General features: G+C 39.3%; 1 protein-coding gene across 1 annotated transcript in view; it reads right to left on the bottom strand.

Moving 5' to 3' along the window:
• The window catches only part of jak1 (Janus kinase 1), a 55226-nt gene that overhangs the window by 8363 nt on the left and 25631 nt on the right, over positions 1 to 21232 (bottom strand). The window contains exons 8-18 of the mRNA XM_038278377.1: positions 19781 to 19963; positions 18401 to 18558; positions 17962 to 18076; positions 17288 to 17489; positions 13989 to 14101; positions 5965 to 6117; positions 5756 to 5843; positions 5554 to 5681; positions 4918 to 5056; positions 2099 to 2250; positions 1819 to 1969 (exon numbers count right to left, since the gene is read on the bottom strand). Coding sequence (XP_038134305.1) covers positions 1819 to 1969; positions 2099 to 2250; positions 4918 to 5056; positions 5554 to 5681; positions 5756 to 5843; positions 5965 to 6117; positions 13989 to 14101; positions 17288 to 17489; positions 17962 to 18076; positions 18401 to 18558; positions 19781 to 19963 — 1582 coding nt within the window. The remainder of the gene's footprint in view (positions 1 to 1818; positions 1970 to 2098; positions 2251 to 4917; positions 5057 to 5553; positions 5682 to 5755; positions 5844 to 5964; positions 6118 to 13988; positions 14102 to 17287; positions 17490 to 17961; positions 18077 to 18400; positions 18559 to 19780; positions 19964 to 21232) is intronic.

The following is a 21232-nucleotide window of genomic DNA, read 5'->3' on the forward strand; positions in this document are numbered from 1 at the left end:
AACCCCTAACTTTATTATATCCATCATGGGAAAACACTGACGATATGACATCTTGACATAATGTAAAGTAGTCAGTGTACAGCTTCCATAATTGGACAGTTTCTGTGTCGTAAAAGTCACTCATACAGCGTTTGCATCTAAACTTAAGGAACAAATAATGAGAACATACAAGAGTCAATAATTTCTGTGGCCATCATCGTTTCCTCAACCCTCTTAACTCTCTTCAGCATAAAGCTTACCAGAAATATTATTTGGATGTTCTTATTAAGGAGCTGAAGGATATTAGTAACCTGAGCTTCTTGCTTTTATCTAAACATGATGCTTTAAAGTGCAGTTACATTATTTGACTTTTTAAAAATGTATATGCATTAACTCACTCTGTTTGTATCTAATTTTTTTATGACGAATGATGACGTCCTGATAGTTTTACTTGTTTTAAGCTTTGATTTGCTCAGTTTGTTAGTAAATATGGCCTTTCTGTGTACATTTACTATAATATCATGTGAGCAGGATCATGTCACTGCAGATGCCTACAGCTGGTCAACAAACCTAAGAAATGGAGGCGAGTGAGTGAGGAACTCCCAGCAAAGCAAAGAAAAGTCAAAGATTAAGAGTAAAAAGGTACAAGATGATGTTTGATTCCAAAAGGGATAAAAGTAGAGTTTTGCTGGGGGGAAACAGTCTGACTGTTGGAGCAAGCTAAAGCAAAAGGAAGCATTGTGATGTCGCAGTGAATCCGATAAACAGACGGCTACATGTCCTTACAAACAGTGCTACTGGTGAAAGCAATGCTTTTAAGCCCAAATCTCTGAGCGGTGGGTTTTCTGCAAGGCATTACAGTGTGAGGAATGGTCATTTGGCTTACTGGTAGCTCAGATTGTTTAAGTCAGCTCATGGTGCCCAGTACTGGGGTTCTATTTGGGCTCAAAAATGACGACTTAACCACTATCAGGGCAGACACTGGGAGTATATAGCTTTATTTGATCATAATCAAATGGATTTTGGTCTTTTTGGTACAGGCGTATAACAGACTACGTAACTTTAATGGGATGTAGGTCTGAAGACATGGCTTGGCCAGTCCAGCCTCTTCACCCTCAGTCTCTTTAGCACAGCAGTAGTCTACGGGATGCGTTTGGAGTCATCATCATAAGTGCCAGTGGCACAGCTTCTGATGGCAGGGGATCAGTCTTTGCTTTAGTAAATCGTAATACATGCTGCTAATCATGTCTCCTTCAGGGAACTAGAGCTCCCCAAAGCTGCCCTTAACCATAACACCCCCACTGTCAACTAAACTGACTGTAGTTAAGATGTTTGCCGCACAGTCGACACCATCTGAACCAAATGGGTTTGTCTACGTTTCATCAGTCATCTTTAGGCGAGGCCTTCCCCTCAGATGAAATCCATACTCATTAATTTACCACAGTACGTGGCGTATGGTCTGAGCACTAAAAGGATGAAGCCCCGCCCCATTTCAACCTAGCGCAACAAGAAAGGATGAGAAAGTGTGAGCAATAACAGCAAATCTAAAACACTTGCTCCTCAGCCACACTAACGAGCCACATGACAGCAGGGAGGTTGGCTGACTAAACGGTTTTTGGACATTAATGGGTGTGTTGAGTTTGTCTACTTTCCAAGAAGACAGCAAACTGAGACCATTATACGAGCTGTACGCCGGATACTTTAGTTTTTCAGTGTCACATCTTTAGTGTTGTTTCGCATACAAAACACAAAATCAACAACAGTGTGAGGATTTCACTCACTTTTGTGAGAAAAAGCTTAAATATCAATGGTGAAACCCAAAAATGTTATTAGACATACTTTTTTCCTCTAGTTCATCCAAGTCTCTGACAATAGCCCTGAAGAAGGGTCTCTTCTTGGGGTCATAGTTCATGCAGCGGGTCATGAGTTCAGCAAGCTCCTTGTAATCAGGGGTGGCGAGCTGGAATTCTGCTTCGTAGAACCTCTCCTTCTGCTCACAGCAAAGAGTACGAAAAAGGACAAGAAAAACATGATCGTCTGTATGCAAGAAAGGTGAGAAACTGACTTGGAAGAACTGGGACACTTATGCTTTGCAGTTATTCTGTTTTTGTTTCTTTACCTCTGTTAGTTTCTTCTCTTTGAGTGGAACCTCTCCATCATAACAGATCTCCCACAGGGTGGTTCCAAATCCCCACTTGTCAGCAGCCACACTCAGGGCTGATGTGCTCTTCACGCATTCAGGGGCGATCCATGGGATGCGATGCACACATTCTACAGACAGAAAGTTAGTTATATTTAAATTGGTGAAATGTTGATAATCACGGCCAAAAAATGAAAACTTCACAGATCACTGTATTCAGGTACATAAGGCAATGATGGGGAGGAAAAGTTGTGCTAAAAGGGTGCAAAGGAAACAGTGAAAAGTGCAGCCTCATGAGTTTATAGGAGATTAATAAGGTGTGGAGATCAGTTTCATCACTTCCTCTTTCCCCCCACAAACAGATCGAGGACTATAACTATCACACCTCTTGTAATAAGCCACTCTAAAGACTATAAAGGAAGTATTTAAAGAAGAACCAGAACTAGAAAATAGATTGTAAATGAAGGATCCCAGAGTGTGAAAGATGAAAGGTGCGGCACAGAATCTGAGTGGCTTGAGGTCAACAGAAGTTTCTACACTGAGAGATAACTTAGAAAGCCGTCTCATCTACTATACCAATTCTATAAAGCCCCCAAGGCAACAATTTAGGGAACATTGATATATTTCCAGTTTACAAGACTTGATAAAGGTCCAAATGGGCAGAGGTTATAATATTGACTTTAACTGCCAATACTTGTATTAGCACTAAGATGGTCTAGGCCACATAATGACAACTGAAATATAGAGATTGTTTCAAAAGAGATACAACTTTGTTCATATCTAAGATGGTTTATTTTGCGTTATAATAATACGTTCACATAAACCAGTAGGTTATTTTTCAGATTTTACACATTTTTATCTACAGCCGTGTGTTATAAAGGTAGCATTTCAAATAAAGCTTTACTTTCTAAAACAGAGAAATATACCTAAATATGTATATTACTATTCAGCTTTATTCAGCTTCAGATAACTCAATGTTCTTTGGTCTATATCTCCTCTATAGATGCAATTACATCATTTCAAATGAATACTGAAATAGAATTTTTAAAAAATCCCTTTATTGTCTCACAATGGGGGAATTCTGGAAATAAGTGTCAACTCATTTGGTAATTTGAATCGTAAATACTGGTGCATAGACTCTAAAACATGCCAAAACTTAAAAGTGAACTCAAAATTTAATTTCCAACCTAAGATAAAGTCTATTTATGCATGTATATGTAGGTATTTTTTATATTTTTTCAAATTCATTTGAAAAGTGCAAAATAAAAAGTATATTTTTATTCTAAATGTTTATTTAGCAATGATATTTTTCAGATTATATGAAAAAAAGAGTTAGGATTAATTGATTACCAAAATAACTGATACCTGCAGCTCTAATGTTCTTGACACAGCGAGTCGCTCATAGATTCTCATGCACCTAGATCTCAAATTCCTTAAAGAGTTTGTCATAAAAAATCTGCTAAAACTTTTGTCTCCAAACAATGAAAGCCCTAAGGACTGTATATTTTTAAGTTTGGCTCTTTAAAATAAGAAAATTTAAAAAACAGATGATATACAGTTATACTTAAAAGTTAACATAGCTTTCCATTAAAGAAATCAGCTGCCAGTGGAATAATTTGAAATAGACTAAAGAAACACTTTCCACTGTAATACTGGATGTGAAGCAATACATTCTCCTAATGCCGAGATACCAGAAACAAGAAGGAAATACTGTGTGGGAAGCCAACAGTTGACTTTGCGTCGCCTGGCTGAAATATTTCACTATTACTGGTAAAAGGATCCACTGAGCTGAAGTTCATGGCTTGCACCTTCGCTTCACAAATCCATAAGTTACATAGGATGACGAATATTAATAAGTAGCTAAAGAACAGATGGAGGAAAAAAAGAAAAGCATGAGCTGAAAAGAGATGCACCAGGCAGGACTTCAGTGCCGTGGCAAAAAAATGGTAAATAGGGAAAGAAGAAAACATTTTAAGAGCCAGAGGAAAGCAATCAGATTATATTGAAGTGAGGGATAGTTCTCCCAAAGAGCCTCTAAACACATTATGCATCAAGTTCAATTAAATCTATGTACAAGGACATCGATGTGTAACGGGAAGACCAGCTGATCAAGCAAAGTGATACACAGAGGAATGGAAGAGACTAAAGATTTCTGAGAACAGCGAGTGCAGGAGGGGTATTCCCATAGGTCTGTGTAGAGGCGCAGTTATACTAAAACACTTCCAGTTTGTCCCGTGGTTTGTGGGATTCATCTGCTCGGCCACTGCAGCCTGTATCAAACATTTTTTTGGCTCTAATAGACAAACAGAAACCTGAAGCTGCTGCATGAGGGGAACTGTGCAATTTTAGATGTGGCCTTCTTAGTTTGACTTCTCTGAACTCTTACAGATTAAACAAACCAAATCCACTCAATATAATATCTAAAGAAGGGATGGAAAATGTGACTACCAACTGGCTGATCAGACATCCTCCATCGAAAAAGGTGCTTTTTTTGGGTAACTTTAAAAACTCCTGATCATTTTTAGAAAGTCTAACAGTGAGAGGCTGAGTTTATTTTACCAGGCTATCTGTTGTGGTTGGATGAGTTTAACCCACTCAGTTTTAAAATTGCAGCACCTTTGTTGTTTTAGTTGGCATTAAAATAATTTAAAGATGCCAGAATTTTTCTTTTTTTTTTTTTATCTACTTTTACTTTCATTCCTTGATGACAAAATGGAAGCTGGAGTGAAAAGCTCCATAGCGGCTATGGTATGTTTTGATTTGTAACAACAGTGAAATGAAGTTAGCTTTGTACCCACCCTCCCTGGAGAGCACTGTTATTGGTATTCCTGGGTCGCTGAGCTTGATGAAGGGCTCTCCCTCCTCTTCATCCAGTCCATCTCTGGCCAGTAAAATGTTCTTAGCACAGACAAAGCCATGGACCAGCTTTTTGTCTTCCTAAAATGCAAATAACAATAAAAACATTTTATGCAGTCCTACAGTACATTATTATACAACTTTATGACATTTTAAAATCCATTTCTGTTCTGGCATTTTGTTTTAAAAGTCAAGTTTCTGTTCAGTCGAGGCTAAAACTTTAGTATAATCTGGATTCTCATTTTTAAAATTTCACACTTCAACACATGCCTTCCTTTAGCAAACAGCAACAGCCAGAAAACCCGTTTTTTTTTTTTGTTTTTTTTTACAGCGAATCTCGGTTTTAATCTCAGAACTAAATCTTTGGTACCAATAAATCAACTTCAGTTTCAAATTTTAATGAAGCTTATAACTTGTATTTTAATTATTAATTTGGGTTAGATATGTTTTCCTTAGAATACCTCACCCAGGAAGCTGCTCTCAAAATCCAAAATTTAAATAAATTTGTTTTTTTTAGCACTAGAGCCTAAACTCTGCAAAATAAAATATTTTTATCAAATTAAACTACTACTACTCACCAAGTAGCTAAGAGCTGAGGCCAACTGTTTGGCCACCTGGAACTTCCATCTTGTGCTCAGTGGACTCTGCTGTCTCCTTATAAACACATCCAGTGGTCCTTGCTGGACATACTCTTCAACCATAATGTCTTAAGAGAGAAAAGGGCATGTTAAGGGAAAACATTGCATTACAAACTCAATCTGACACTTCAACAGTACTTACTCTCCTGATGACGGACACACACTCCGTAGAGCAGTGCGATGTGTTTATGAGACACCTGTCGCATCATGTTGGCCGTTTCGAAGAAGGCCTGTCATCAGAGACACAAAAACATCTCAATACCAACACAGCAGGATGCAAATGGTAGAACTGTTTGAGTGTTTGAATTCCGGATTGGATCCCAACAAGCAACTTATGAAAATGAGTCTCACCAAAGAGATATCCCTGTGTCCAGAACCGAGCACCTTCAGGACCACCTTGACTTCCTGAAAAGACGTGTAGCCTGCATCTTCATCTTCCTCGTTCTTGACTCTCAGTGTGCCCAGGTATATGTTGGTTTTTGTTCCAACGCCGAGGTGCTCCTCCTGGTTAATACAACACAGAGCCCAGAAAGTTCAGGGTTCAGAATGAAGCTGCATACACTAATTTCTACAAATCGGACGTTTATAAAAGAAAGGGAAGAAGAAAGGCACTTGAAGAAAGAGGACATCAATGGCTGGATTTGGCATTTATCACAAACCAGGTTAGGGGCAAAGCAAAACAAGAAGAGGATGAGGTCAAATTTGGTCTCCCCAGATTTAGGCTCATCCTCGACCTGAATTTCCCCATTGTGGGACAATAAAGGGATTTTCTATTAGAGAAACACCTGAATGGTACTAAACTTTACAAGCACATCAATATGTCTGAATGTGTGCTGCTGAAGTCCTCACATGACTGGACTTCTTCTGTCTGCATACAGCTTAAGGAGGAGAAGCTAAAGCAGAAGCTTTGGGTGATTTTTCTTCAGCAGTGAGCTTTTTTTTTTACAAAATGGTGTTTCTGCCTTGTCAGTGATTATCACGTAACCAGCTTCCACTGTTAAAAAGTTTAATAAGAATGTAACCCTAAACAACTGTTAAGTTTTTTTTTTCTCTTCTTTTTATAAATCTTTATTGAGCCTTCTTAGTTACAGTCACATCCATTATTACTTCCACAGTTTAATGCTGTGTGATGTCTACATTCTCCAGGGCATCCTGGGAGCTTTGGGGTTGTGGAACGTTCAGACAGAAACTGGATGGGGTCACATTTACTTAGCCACAGGAACCACTATGCAAAAATGTTTAGGAATTTCAAAGAAATATCGGAATGGAGCATCAAGAACTGAAGTGTGAATGTAGCCTTGAAACAGATTAGAGAGGTGGATGGAGCTAAACACCCAGTCATTCAAGAGAAAAACCATTTAAAGAAAACAAAAGGACTGGGGCGGGGGTTCCCCTTGTAGAAAAGACCCAAAACGTTCAGGTAGAACAACGAAAAGATATGAACACTTTATAATGCCCAGATCAAATTACAGATATAAATCCAGCTTATTATCTCCAGTAAAATCAGAAAATGGACTTTGACAGCTTATTAATCAGTTATCTCTAATCAATAAGAGAACCTTTACAACTGCATTCTAAGATTTGTTGGATTGTCATAAAAATCTCAACATAAGAAAAAAAGTTCTCATCACAACAGGAATCACTACATATGTAAGACACTTAAGGTGCACTCACATCAATTATTTTTTTTAATTTTTCCTCTCTCCTCTCACTAGGAGAACAACGCTGCAAAATTGCACCCAACAGTCTTCATTGTTTCATTAGATAAGAGGAGCATTCATCCACTTTGCAGTAGGGCTGCAACTAACGATTATTTTAAAAATCGATGAATCGGCCGATTATTTTTTCGATTAATCGATGAATCGGACAAAAAATTTTTTTTTATATTAACCTCTTTATTCCAAAATAAACATTTTAGACAGAACAAACAAGCACACAAGTACAGGTTGCTCATTAACTGTACTGGTGCAATATGAAAAATAAATGTTTGTGTTAAAACTACGCAAACTTACATGAGAAATGTAACTGTACATCCACAAAATATAGGGTACTTTGTTTCATAAAGCGCAAAAAAAAGACAGGCATTTTTGTTTTTAAAAGCCCCTAAGGGGTTCAAACAATAGGCCCCCCCATATCAACAAATGAGTTTTTTTTAGACTAGAAGAGTTCTGCCTTTTAAGACAGGAAAGTATAGAAGTTAAAGTTGCTACTTGAGAAAATACTGAACCAAAGAGATAAAAATAGCCCTGTGATTCAAATTATAAATTGTATTTGGAATAAAAATGAGAGAACTAGGGGTGCTAAAAAACACATCCTCCAAAGACAGATATTTATATGGGAATGTAGCATATAATTAATTGACATATTACTGATCTTGCTGGATTTTATTCTGCTTTACTTCCATAAATTGCAGGATCTTCTTTACTTTATCTTTGCCAGAAGATTTAAACTTTAAACGCCTTGCCCTCATAATTTGCAAGTTAAATTATTTATAAAGAAAATATAAATGCTGCTTAGGCTAATTCAAATGAAATTAAAAGTAAAATAAGTAGCCAACCTTATCACTGTCTGTAACCTACTAACAAGGTAAGGAAAGCATCAGATGAGCTACTTGAGAAACTAATGATACGTTTCCCCACTTTAAAACGAAACAAACATGGTTACTCATCCTGCTGATCAGCTCTCTTCACTGCCATCGAAGGCTCCAACATGTTTTCTTTTCAGGTGCTGCATCATAACAGTGGTGCTTCCGTGCCATTTGTTTTGACAAAAGTTGCATGTTACGACTTTTTTCACTTTACAAAGCGCAGGCTATTTTAATTGTTGTGATCAATTTGCGCCGTCAATCCCGGCACATGCGCGCTTCATTTGCAGTCTGGACGCTGAGAGTAAACATCCTGCTCTGACTGCAGTGCTGAGAGGGACTCCTGTTGGAGCGGGAGAACGGGGTTGGGATGGGGGAGGCGCCCCACGGCAGCAGCTGCCGCTGGAGGACAAGAGTGGGAGCGATACATGCTTTCATGTAAGAGTCTCCAAAAGCCGCCAGTGACACCGTAAAAAGTTGCCAGATTTGTCGCTAGTCGCCTTTTTGAACAATAGTCGCTGGAGGGGTCTGAAAAGTCGCTAAATATAGCGACAAAGTCGCTGAGTTGGCAACACTGCGCCTACAGCGCTGGCTCGCTCTGCCGTATTTTTTTTTCTTCCCCCGTTTCCGACGGCGGCGGATGACGCATTAATGCTAATGCTATGCTTGACCCCCATTGGCAGAGAGAGTCACGGTGTTAGTCATTTGTTTATGTTCAATTATCATGCCAGCCCACTAGGGGGCTCTGCAGGATAAGCTATCTCTTCTGGTGTTAGGACGTTGGCTGTATGTTGGTTGTTGAAAGAAAAATAAAGCTCTCCCGAACTCATCCAGAAGTGAAGTTATATTTGGGCTAACAGTGGTAGCAGAGGATGGTTAGTAACTACAGAGTTCCGCCAACATTTGAAGAAGGAAAGTCTTATGAAAGCTGGAAGAATGAAGCCAATATGTGGACGAGAGTTACGGACTTGGAAAAAAAGAAACAAGCTCTCGCCGTTGCTCTGGCGCTATCCGGGAGGGCGCGAGACACCGCTATGGAAATTCCGGTAGATGATTTAAATAAAGACACTAGAATGGTCACGTTGTTGGATAAATTAGATAATTTGTTCCTTAAAGAGGAAAAGGACATGATATATGAAGCATACTCAGAGTTTGATCGGATCAAAAAAGACGCAAGCACATCCATGGTGGATTTTATTATTGACTTTGAACAGCGTTATTCGCGCATGAAAAAATACAAAATGGAGTTACCCGATGCAGTTCTGGCATTTAAGCTTTTGGATACTTCGTGCTTGGATGTGACAGACAGGCAGTTGGCTTTAACAGCATGATCAGATGTGACGTTTTCTTCAATGAAATCCGCTTTAAAAAGAATATTTGGTGATAAGAAAAAAAGTGAAACAGCAGAGAGCATCAAGCAGGATTCAGTGTTTGCAACAGAACAACAAAGACAGAAAGGCAGGACTTGGAGGCCCAACTCATGGCAAAAGTCCCCACAACCCGGCACCAACCCATTGGACAGGTATGGAAAACGATCTAAGTGTGCTGTGTGTCAAAGTACCTATCACTGGGCCAAAGATTGTCCACATAAAGCAGAAAGTATAAAAATCACTGAAGATAACACAGATGTGGAAGAATGCAATATTACTCTGTACACCAAAGAATCACCAACAGATGCTGAAATATTCATGACAGAAAGTTTTGGTTCAGCAATAATAGACACTGCTTGCACTAGAACAGTTTGTGGTAAAGAATGGCTGGATAACTACAGAGCTACACTGCAGCAAAAAGGGGTCAAGACTATGAGAGAAACAGAAATGAAAAGCCACAGGCCATTTAAGTTTGGAGATGGAAAAATAGTGTACTCCATCAAAAAGATAAAGATACCAGCCAAGATTGGCAACACACGATGTAACATCGAAACAGAAGTCGTTCCGGCCAACATCCCACTGCTTTTGAGTAAAACGTCACTAAAGAGAGCAAAAACTGTTCTGGACATGGAAAGAGACAGAGCAATGATGTTTAACCAGCCAATGCAATTGGACTTCACCAGCTCTGGACACTACTGTGTGAACATTGTGGATAAAGAAAGTAAAAGTCCTACTCACTCTGATCAATTGTTGGTGGAGGAAGAAATACTGGCTATAACAGATAAAATGAACCCAAGTGAGAAGACCAAAGTTCTGGAGAAACTTCATAAGCAGTTTGGACATGCTTCTGCTGAAAAGCTGAAACGGCTTTTAAACAATTCTGGCAACAAAGACACAGACTGTAACAGCCTCCTGCAAAACATCATAAACCAATGTGAAGTATGTCAGAAATATTGCAAGACCAAACCTAAGCCTGCTGTTGGCCTGCCACTAGCGTCGACATACAATGAGACTGTAGCTGTAGATCTACATGAGCTTGAGCCTGGAGTGTGGTATTTACACATCATTGATCAGTTTACTCGTTTCAGTGCAGGTAGTGTTTTGACCAGCAAAGGGTCTTCTGAGATCGTCAAACATCTTATTCATGACTGGATTAGTGTACATGGACCACCACAAAAGCTATTCAGTGACAATGGTGGTGAGTTTAATAATGAAGAAGTCAGAGACATGGCTGAGAACTTTAACATTGAAGTCAAGACAACACCTGCTTACAGTCCCTGGAGCAATGGGCTGTTGGAACGCCACAATCAAACTCTGACTGAGATTATATTGAAAGTAAAAACAAGTACTGGGTGCGACTGGAGCACCGCCATGGACTGGGCTCTAATGGCAAAGAACTGTATGCAAAGCGTCCATGGATACAGCCCCCATCAACTTGTGTTTGGGCAGAATCCCAACCTACCTTCAGTGTTGATAGATAAAGCCCCAGCTCTGGAAGGGACTACTAAAAGTGAATGGGTGGCCAAGCACATCTCTGCCCTACATGCTGCAAGAAAAGCTTTTACAGAAGCAGAGTATTCAGAGAGAATACGCAGAGCCCTAAAGAAACAGCTGCGACCCACAGATGAACAATATAGACTTGGAGACAAAGTGTTCTACAAACGAGTGGACTGCCCTGAATGGAAAGGACCAGGAGTGGTTATTGGGCAGGATGGTGCAGTGGTGTTTGTTAGACATGGAGGCACCTGTGTCAGAGTGCACCGACTCAGGTTGAGGAAGGTTACTCATGAGAATGAAGAACATCAGATTACTGGTGATGACAACATTCAAGGACAACCTACAATGGACATTAATGAAGAAGAGACAGAAGAAAACCTTGGACATACAAGCACAGAGACACAGCCTGCAGAAATGGACAGAGACGCTGTGGATATGGAAAGACCGCACACGGAAACGGAAAGACAACAGACTGGCAGCATCAACGTAAAGCCTGGTGAGATTGTGACATTCACTAATGCAGAGGGTGTATCACAAACAGCAAAGGTGTTGGGACGAGCTGGTAAAGCAACCGAGAAATACAAGAACTGGTTTAACTTGGAACAACTTGAGCCTACAGAGGGGGCTGGTAACAGTAAATCAGTTGATTTATCACAACTGGAAAACCTTTGTGTTCGGTCTAATGTTGCTAAAATGGATACCCATGACGATATTTTTCTGAGCAAAGATATTTCACTGGATGCAGCAAAAGAGGATGAAATAAAAAGTTGGAAACAAAACCAAGTGTTTGAAGAAGTTGAGGACAAAGGTCAAAAGTGCATTTCCAGTCGCTGGGTGTGCACTATGAAAGAAAGTGAAAATGGATTAGTACCAAAGGCAAGGCTTGTTGCACGGGGATTCGAGGAACTACAAGTTTCTGACTTACAAAAGGACTCGCCTACCTGTGCCTCAGAGTCACTGAGACTCCTAGTAGCAGTGATATGTCAGAAACAATGGAAACTTCACTCCATGGACATTAAATCTGCTTTCCTACAAGGAATGGAACTATGCAGAGACATTTTCATCAAACCACCTCCGGAGGCTAATAGCACAGGTGTGCTTTGGAAACTGAGAAAATGTGTGTATGGTCTAGCAGATGCTTCATTGTATTGGTACAACAGAGTAAAGAGCATCATGTTAGAAGCAGGAGGTGTTGTGTCTAAGGTTGATCCTGCAGTTTTCTACTGGCTTGATGAGAGCAAGAATGTTATGGGTGTCCTTGCTTGTCATGTTGATGATTTTATATGGGGAGGATCACAGTTTTTTTCAGAGTCAGTCATACCGAACCTTAGATCACAGTTTAATGTTGGTCATGAAGCTCATGAAACCTTCTCATATGTAGGTGTCAACCTTGTTACTTTGGGTACCAAGGTTAAGATACATCAACAGACATACATCCAAAACCTGCAGCCTATCAACCTCTCACCCTCTAGAGCAGCAGAGTCAGCTTCCCCTCTCACTGAGGAGGAGAGGGAGCAGCTCAGGTCAAAGATAGGCCAACTGTTGTGGGTTGCAAGACAGAGCAGGCCTGATGTCATGTTTGATGCAAGTAATTTGGCATCTAGTCTCAAACAGGCCACAGTACAGACCATATGTGAGGCAAACAGAGTTGTGTGTAAACTCAAAGCCAAGTCAGTTGAAATGAATTTTCAGCATCTTGGCGAAAACAGTAACTTAAAGATAGTTACGTTTACAGATGCATCTTTTGGGAACCTTTCAGATGGAGGTACTCAGGGTGGGCATCTGATTGTCTTGATGGGTGACAATGGTCGATTCTCTCCCATTTCTTGGCAGTCAAAAAGGATTAAGAGGATTGTCAGAAGCACGCTTGCAGGTGAAACACTGGCTATGTCAGAGGGGATTGATAATGCTATTTTTGTCTCCACACTGTTTTCTGAACTGAGTGCTGGTAACACCTCACATTCTTTGCCTATAACATGTGTCACTGATAACTTCTCTCTTGTAGATGCGCTAAAGTCAACCAAGTTTGTTGCTGAGAAAAGGCTACGCCTGGAAATCAGTTCTATTAAAGAACAGATCCAAACTAAGAGAGTTCGTCAGGTTTTGTGGTCAAAAACTAAAGACCAGCTCGCCGACTGCTTGACAAAGAAGGGAGCATCCACAACTTTGTTACTTAAGGCTCTTTATGAAGGCTGTTGGGCCGTATCATAAATGTAGTAAGAAGCTTGTTCAAATTTGTTGTTAAAAAGTGAAGATTGGCTTAGCAGTATTGCTAAATAGCTGTGCTTTGCTATGTGTTGTTTTGATGCATACGTTCTATATTTGATGCATTCAATTCTTTATGTATGTTTTGTTTATTTGTTTTTTTTTAAGAAGAGAGTGAGTTTGTTAGTCATTTGTTTATGTTCAATTATCATGCCAGCCCACTAGGGGGCTCTGCAGGATAAGCTATCTCTTCTGGTGTTAGGACGTTGGCTGTATGTTGGTTGTTGAAAGAAAAATAAAGCTCTCCCGAACTCATCCAGAAGTGAAGTTATATTTGGGCTAACAACGGTACCAACATCGCTTCAGCAGCTGCAGGTACATGAGGCATTGCCTTCTGTCCAGGAACTAGCATCAGCATCTGCTGTAACCCAGTGAGGGATTCATCCCCCCTCCCTGTTTTCGCATTACTCGCAATGTTTTCTTCACATAGCTGACCGTTAATTGAACAGGCCTTGAGAAAGGGATGCCTTGTAAACCCCTTGCTCCATTCGCCTCGTTTGCGTTCAGTGTGAATTCACCATACCAAGACAAACAGAACACTGGAAGTTTAATGGAAATGGTTTAACATTGTGCATTTCTTCACTTAGAATCAACATAATGATATAATCATTAGTATGTAATGGCAGTGGAAACAAACATAAACAAAGGAGATTGTATACCTGCTCTATGTCCTCCTTAGGAATGCGGTGGAAGATGCAGAGCTCCCTCTCATGCTTCGGTGGCTGACAGGTTTGGGCTCTCTCCTTGGTAACCACAAGAAGGTTCGATATTTCTGTAAAAAAAAAACAGTTCATGTTAGAAAACTTTGAACAGCACAAAGGCGCATGTCAAACTCGTTATTGTTGGGCAATCTGAACAAAGTGGAAAAAAGATTAAGATTTGGATAAAAGCCGGAGCTTTGTGGTTTAATCCTTCCTTCACAAAGCACATCTGCCTGTATTGTCAGGATGGTGAAGGTATTGTCAAACCTGTTAGCTAGTCTGAAATGTCTGGCTGCATCCAGGCAGCAACAATAAAATCAGTCAACACCAAGAACAGAAACAATGAAAGAAAGAGGAAATCTGCATCTTTCAAAACATCCAAGCACAACATAAGAGCTTGGCGGCAAATGCATGTACTCGCACGCTGTGCATGAAAGCAACAATTCTGTTTACATGTGGTGAAACAAATGATCAGCTATTATGCAATACGCCAGTAACAAGTACATATCTTCAGGTTCATCTTTCCAACCTGATAGTTTCTAGCTTGTGTAAACTGCTGCATGTGGGAGGATATAGTCAAAATGAGTGCGTTTATGCAGTTCATGCTAGTTTTGTGTGTACTGTGGGTTTCTAATGTTGTGACACAAAACCAACACATTGTGGTTGGGGGGAGGGGGTGGGGGGGTCTGAACTCCTTCAGCAGCAGCCTGTCAAGGTAGTTTGTAACATGCAATATTGGTTTCCTACAAACCCAAAAAAGAAATTGCACTCAGACGTCCCGCTGAATGGGAACCAGCACACTGGGCTGAGCTCTTCCCCCGACCTCTCTTATCTAATCCTGGTTTTACTCCAGAAAACACACAAACATATGCTTCAACAACAAAAGTGTCTTTATCTAATTCTATTATAAACAAGAATTGAATCAAGAAACATCCAGGACCGCTACGATAATAGCAAACTGTTCACTCAGGAAGTGGGGGCGAACTGTGCCAGTGTGTTATTGTTTAAGACTGTTGTGTGACATTATAAATAAACCCAAACAACAACAACAACAACACAGCCCTGATCTTTTATCGTCCCCATTTAGTAGATGTAAGCCCCTTAGTGATGAACATTGTATTAATCAGCACCTAACACACCCAAACAAACAGCTTAAAACATTTATGCAAACATGGCTTTGTCTTTTTCCCCGTGTAAACAGAAGAGTGCTACTTTGGTTCCGGAAACCCACATTTTACAACTCTCTTCCTCCCTGACACCATTTCACTGACACTGCCAACACAGTTTCCTTACCCCAACACAAACACACCTACACCTTTAGAGCAAGTCCACATTCATCTTTCTGGTGATAAAGATCTTGGCATTACATACACTGAGGGTTGAATTGTTCGACTTGCATACAGAACATTATACTGGAGTGCAGTAACCACAGCACCAAGGTGAAGGTTGTTCTTCTGCAGCTATTCTAATTGTTATAGAGAAGGAAGTGTTGCTTATGTTGCAAAATAACAGAAAAATAAAAGACACAAGGATTTCCAGAACTGAAACATACTTATATTCAACAAAAAGATTGAACCTTCTTCAATGGCTCACCGTTTGCTTTCCATCAGCTGGTAATACAGGCAATATGATACAGGAATCATATTGTGCAAACAAACTGAATATCAGTCATTCAGGTAACGAAAGTGTTGATGAGATGTTTACATGGAATCATCATGCAGGGAAACCACATTCCTTCTAAAGCAATCAACAAAGTCCTGCAATAATTCTGCTTGGATATTTAAGCAATAAAGGTAATAAACACCTTTTTCAGTAGAACTTCCTGACTCACTTTTCACCTTTTGACAAGAGGTGGCTTGTTCTGGCTCTGACTGCAGCAAACATGACTTTATTAAGACACTGGATGAAAAATAACTCTTATATGAATGGCTAAAAACTATAGTTAAACTGGTCTCTTGTGAGAAAGTGACATACAGCCTCCTATTTAAAATGCATCAGTATGATTATAAGTGGTATGCTTTTACCAACTGGCTAACTGTAAAGCAGACCTTGAAAGGTCAGTGTGGCATGTTGGCATATTTACTGTATTTTGTACAAAATTCAATAAAGTTTGAATTATAACATTTTCCCTTCACTAGCTGGCACAGAGTTTACTTTCAAGCATAAATTATAAGTACTAGTATGGTCAGATGATATAACTGAGCTCTTATGCTAAAATGCTAAAGTCTTACTGAAGCTCAATAAGAGGCATTTGAACCTAAAGATACTGATTATGGTGCAAAGCAGCCTGCTGCCAGTGGCGTGTTGCAGAGTGAATGGAGGAATCGAAGCGAACTTCTTAGTTTACCACAAAGAATCAGGAGCTAGATGGTCTAAACCTGGGCACAACTGAAGGTTTGAATGGAGCAATGATCCCTAACCCAAAGAAAAATTGTTTTAGAAATACCTTAACTGGTTGTTAAGGTTCAGAAATAGTCTGGATTAAAACTTGTGAAACAAGTGAAAAGTATTTGTCTGAATGGAAACCAGCTTCAATTGACTTTTACCATTTCTAAAAGGCAGAGTTAGTTAAATGTTCAGTCAGAACATGATCTTTGTTGAAGGCTACAAAAACCATTTGCTTTCCGAGTAACCTGCTAAAGAAAAAGCAGATATTTGGACGTTGCAACAAATTCCCGTTCTGTGTGCATACGGCATACCAGTCTGGAACAGAACTAGAGTTTGATATCAAAGGCTGGACAAACAGTTAGTGGAAACAACCAATCAGAGAACTACAGTTGTAATACGGGAAAAAAAACTATTTAAAAGAAATTACTGCAGCTTTTTTTGACATTTTCACAATATAAACTGCTCTTCAAGGACATAATAAAGGGCTTCTATAAACAACGTCTGCTGCAACTACTATCCTGACTGCTAGGGTTAGAGAAAAGCACTGCTGCATTGTGGACCCACCTTCTGCCCTGTGATTGGTCAGGTCTGGAGGGTAGTGAGCCTCACCAGAATGAGTTATATACTGTTATGCACTGAGTTAGTCTAGCTGGCCAGGCGAAATATTTGTAAGTAAGATAAGTTGTATAGTCATTTTCACACCGAAAAAGAAATAACAAACCACATCATTTAAAGCCCCAAAATTAGAAACATTTACACCCATGTTGAGTGCAGGTTGTTGTTTTTAACCTCGTCTTTTGAACTGATACTTTGTACTTGGACTGTCTGGAATTTTACTGGATATATTAGATGAGTTTATCTTTTATTACCTCTAGGCTGTGGAGGGCAGCAGCGTTTTAGCTGGAACTGCACGTTGTCAGTGTGAAGATTCTGGCGTTCCAGATGGTCCAGCAGCTCCTTTAAGGTGGGTCGTGATGTGTCGGTTCCAAACAGGCGGTAACTGTCGGATTCCACCTCAATCTGGAAGTTCTTATACTGGCGGATCTTACTGGAGCCATTAAAGGTGGGAGTCTGGATAAAAAAAACAGGACAGAGTAAAACAGTGACTAAAATACCTCAAAAACAAAGTGCAAAGCACAATAAAGGTTCAGGTAAAATATTTTCTAGTATGCCAACACCACTGCATTTAAAAAAAATACCTCCTATAGCTATTATGTGATGAAGCAACTTTGCAATAAATGTTTATTCTTTAAGGATGTGTTCAAACCAGGCAAGTCCTTTGATCTGCTTGTTTGGTCTGAACCAAAAGTAGACGTTATCGTTTTGTTCATTCGGTGCGTTTTGCTTTCAACTTGTACTTAAAGTAAGTGAAGGTTCACTTATAACAAAGCCCTGCGTGGGAAAATGGCTCCCAAACATCAACCAGGGCAAGACAGAGCACAGATCCGGAAATAGAGGAAAAACGATGATATAAAATAATACTAAAATATTTCTAGGACCGTTTTAGAAATGCTTCTTAAAATTCATGGAGTTTCTACTCTACCTCTAAACAGACCACAGTGATGATTATGAAGTTGTAGTCCGTACAGCTCCAGCGCAGTATGTAGGTTCCTTCCTCATTGCCCTCCTGACGCAGCTTTTGGGTGGCATACTCCGTACTGGAGGGGGGAAAAATACATTATATAACAAAAAAATAAACAAGGTTCACTAGAATTGTGTCAGTACAGCACCAACACTTCAAATGAAGACTGCTTCCATGTTTAGAGTGACCAAGTTAACCCTTAGAAAAACTGATTTTAAATTTTTAACTTCTAGTGCAGATCTTTACATCATAGTGGTACACCGTTATAACTGACTCATTATGGCAGTTTATCTCTGCCTCCACAGTAGAAAAAAAAGCACCATTTTAAACATATGCATGAATAATATTCAACAAGCGTTTGTTTAATATGATCGAACCAAGAAAAACTGCCAATACAAACCAGATAGGTCCATGACAGCCGTTCTCGATATTGTGCACCACTGAAGCAGGGGCCACCTCCTTGCACAGGTAATGGTGGGCATCCACAATTAACCTAAAATAACCATCAACAAGGGCCGCAAAGGATAGGGCCTCCTCTCTTGAGAGCAGTTGGAGTTCCTGTGAAAACATTTTTGTACATTAATAACAGTGAAGATGTTAACCATTAACTGCTGACACCTATTGATTGGACCACACTTGCCCCTAAAATTTAACACCGAGGCATTTGTAGGTGTGGGGTAGTGGTAGACTCAGCTGTTAATGAGCAGGGGGTCTCCTACACCATACAAATATTCCTATGGTGCAGGTAGGTTCCTATATCATTACTGTGAACAAACTACTGTGAGGGGTGTATGGATGCTTGAACGATATATGATGTCGGAAATAATTGTGCAAAGATTTGCTAGAATTGTGTTTTTCAATGATATTGAGTTATACATTTACTTTAGGTACATGTGTCATACTATTTTGGTAGAAAGCTGTATTCTTGAGACTTGTGATGCAACATTGGTATTTTGTGTTAAGGAGAGAACAAGGGTAGGACCCTAAAAGTTTTTAACTTCCTACTCCATTTGAGCAGCTGTGCTGTGTTTGGTATCTAGGTTTATACACTTTTATATTTTATTCTATTGCATTATTATATATTTTCTGTATTCTTAAATAAATAAATGAAACGACTGATGCAATTTTTATAAAATAAAGTTGCCATCTGGAATTATCCATTTTCAAAGCCAAATTTGTTTTGGGACACAAAAAACCACAGATCACGTGGAAAAGAAAATTTGCCATCATGCAGACTAAAAAAATAATAAGAAAAAAGCAACATTAAAAAAAAAAGGAGTTACAGAGGTAATAATATGAGTGAGATGAAATCTGACTGCTGTGGTTAGGGTTTAACAGAAGCTTTTTCTCCCCAAATCATTGCTGGCAGTGAAATATTCCCACCAACTCTCTCTGCACTCTTGTTCCAAACTCTGGGACTAGTCCAAGGCAAATTCTTCTGAAATAAAAGTCTCTTTATTTGTTGCCTGAGGGGCCAAATAAACAGCCTTTAACTTCAGACGAAATGTAGGATTTACTTTCATTCATTGCTTCATTACCTGTTAAAACAAATGGTTGAAGCAAATTAGAGTAAAATGAACTTCTATATAACTTCCATTTTGTTCTACATTTGAATAACTGGATTAACAATATCACATTTTTTATCTATTGAGATGTAGCGGTTGATGCTAGCATATAAATAAAAAAAAGAAAGAAAAATCAGACTTTATCATTAGATCATAATATCAAAATCCCTTATAAGTAGAATTCCATCACAGGCGTGTTTGTCCATCTCTCTCACCATTTTCTTGTTGTCCTGTCTCATGATTGTGACGGTTGTCTCTTTGATGATCGTGTGTGTGATCTCATGGAAATCACAGAAGAGCACCCAGCCGTCATTCAGCTCCTTATTCCTGCCATTCTTCTGTTTTTCATCCTGCTTGCTTTTCTTCAACTTGCTCTTATCTTTTAGCGTCGAAGGAACCTGTTTAATTCATAAAACATTAATTGAATACAGCTTTTCATTTGACAAAAAGCCACATTCTGCAGATTACCTTAGGATAATGACACTATTATTCTCGGTTAAAGCTACTGGGATTTGTGTTCATGGGAATTTTAACAACCAAAAGTGGCTATTTGAGGTCCTACACAAGATGGTTTGAAGGTTTCCGCTCTACTTTAGCCAAGCTGTGTCCAATGAGGCTGCAGCTAGAACTCTCTACTTTTCCACAACTGTTTGGCTGAATTATCACTTACAGACCTTACTAAAAACATTGCATATTAGCACCATATATATATTTCATGCTCGGAACTTCATTATCAATGTGTTTTTTATACCGTGTTTGGCACAATGATTACATTTGATCACTGCTGCACTTTGAAAAATGGAAATGTCATGAAAGCTGTACAAAACAAAATTCCAAATATGTCTAGGTACTTTCTGCATTGGTCACGTTTGAAAAGGCATTTAACATTAACCAAACGGTTTCTCTGTATTCAGGAGCACAACAGGTCTTGGGATATTATAGTATAAAAGAAGTCCTCACAAGGAAATCTTTTTATTTATTTATTTTTAAGTAAAAAAAGGGTGTGTTGGACTTTAGGCTTAAGTTAAATTATAGTGTCAAAGTGGATTGTTTTTCTTTTTGTGAGCCATTTGTTAAAACCAGAAATGCCCAGAAGAGTGTGCTCTCGACAGAGAGCGACTTTGGTCATGTTCCCATTATGACATCATCCCTGGAATGATACCAACATTAGCCTGCCTTGCTATTAAAACATTCCTATCTCTGTTTCACCAAAAGGGGTGGTTCCACCAATCAGTGACTTGCCTGCGAGCAGTCAGTAACTGCTGTGTAACTGTTTACCTACTATAGTTGAAGCTAACGCTACATCCACATGAGCATGCAAACGCACAAATCAAATTCTCATGCACACCCTCCCAAGAAAAAAAAAAAAAAAAAAAACAGCCGTGAAAATTTGCTCCGTTAAAATTTTTTCCTCCTAAAATGATTAAGCATGAAGCTAAATAAGTTTTTAAAGGGACTGTTTAAATGAAATATCAGGTTATGATCTGTAAGAATCTCTGGATGGCTTAACCACTCATCTATATCAGGGGCACCAAAAAAAAGCTTTCAGCATCAAATTTCACACGTGCTACACAACAACCCAAAAACCTGTTTTTCTAGAGGCACCTGACAAATCAGTGGCATGGAGCTTTAAACCACTGCTTCCAGCTCTTAGCATTTGTTCCCGA

Source organism: Cyprinodon tularosa, unplaced genomic scaffold (assembly GCF_016077235.1).
Source record: "Cyprinodon tularosa strain WSP-4 unplaced genomic scaffold, ASM1607723v1 ctg140, whole genome shotgun sequence".
NCBI classification, from domain to species: domain Eukaryota; kingdom Metazoa; phylum Chordata; class Actinopteri; order Cyprinodontiformes; family Cyprinodontidae; genus Cyprinodon; species Cyprinodon tularosa.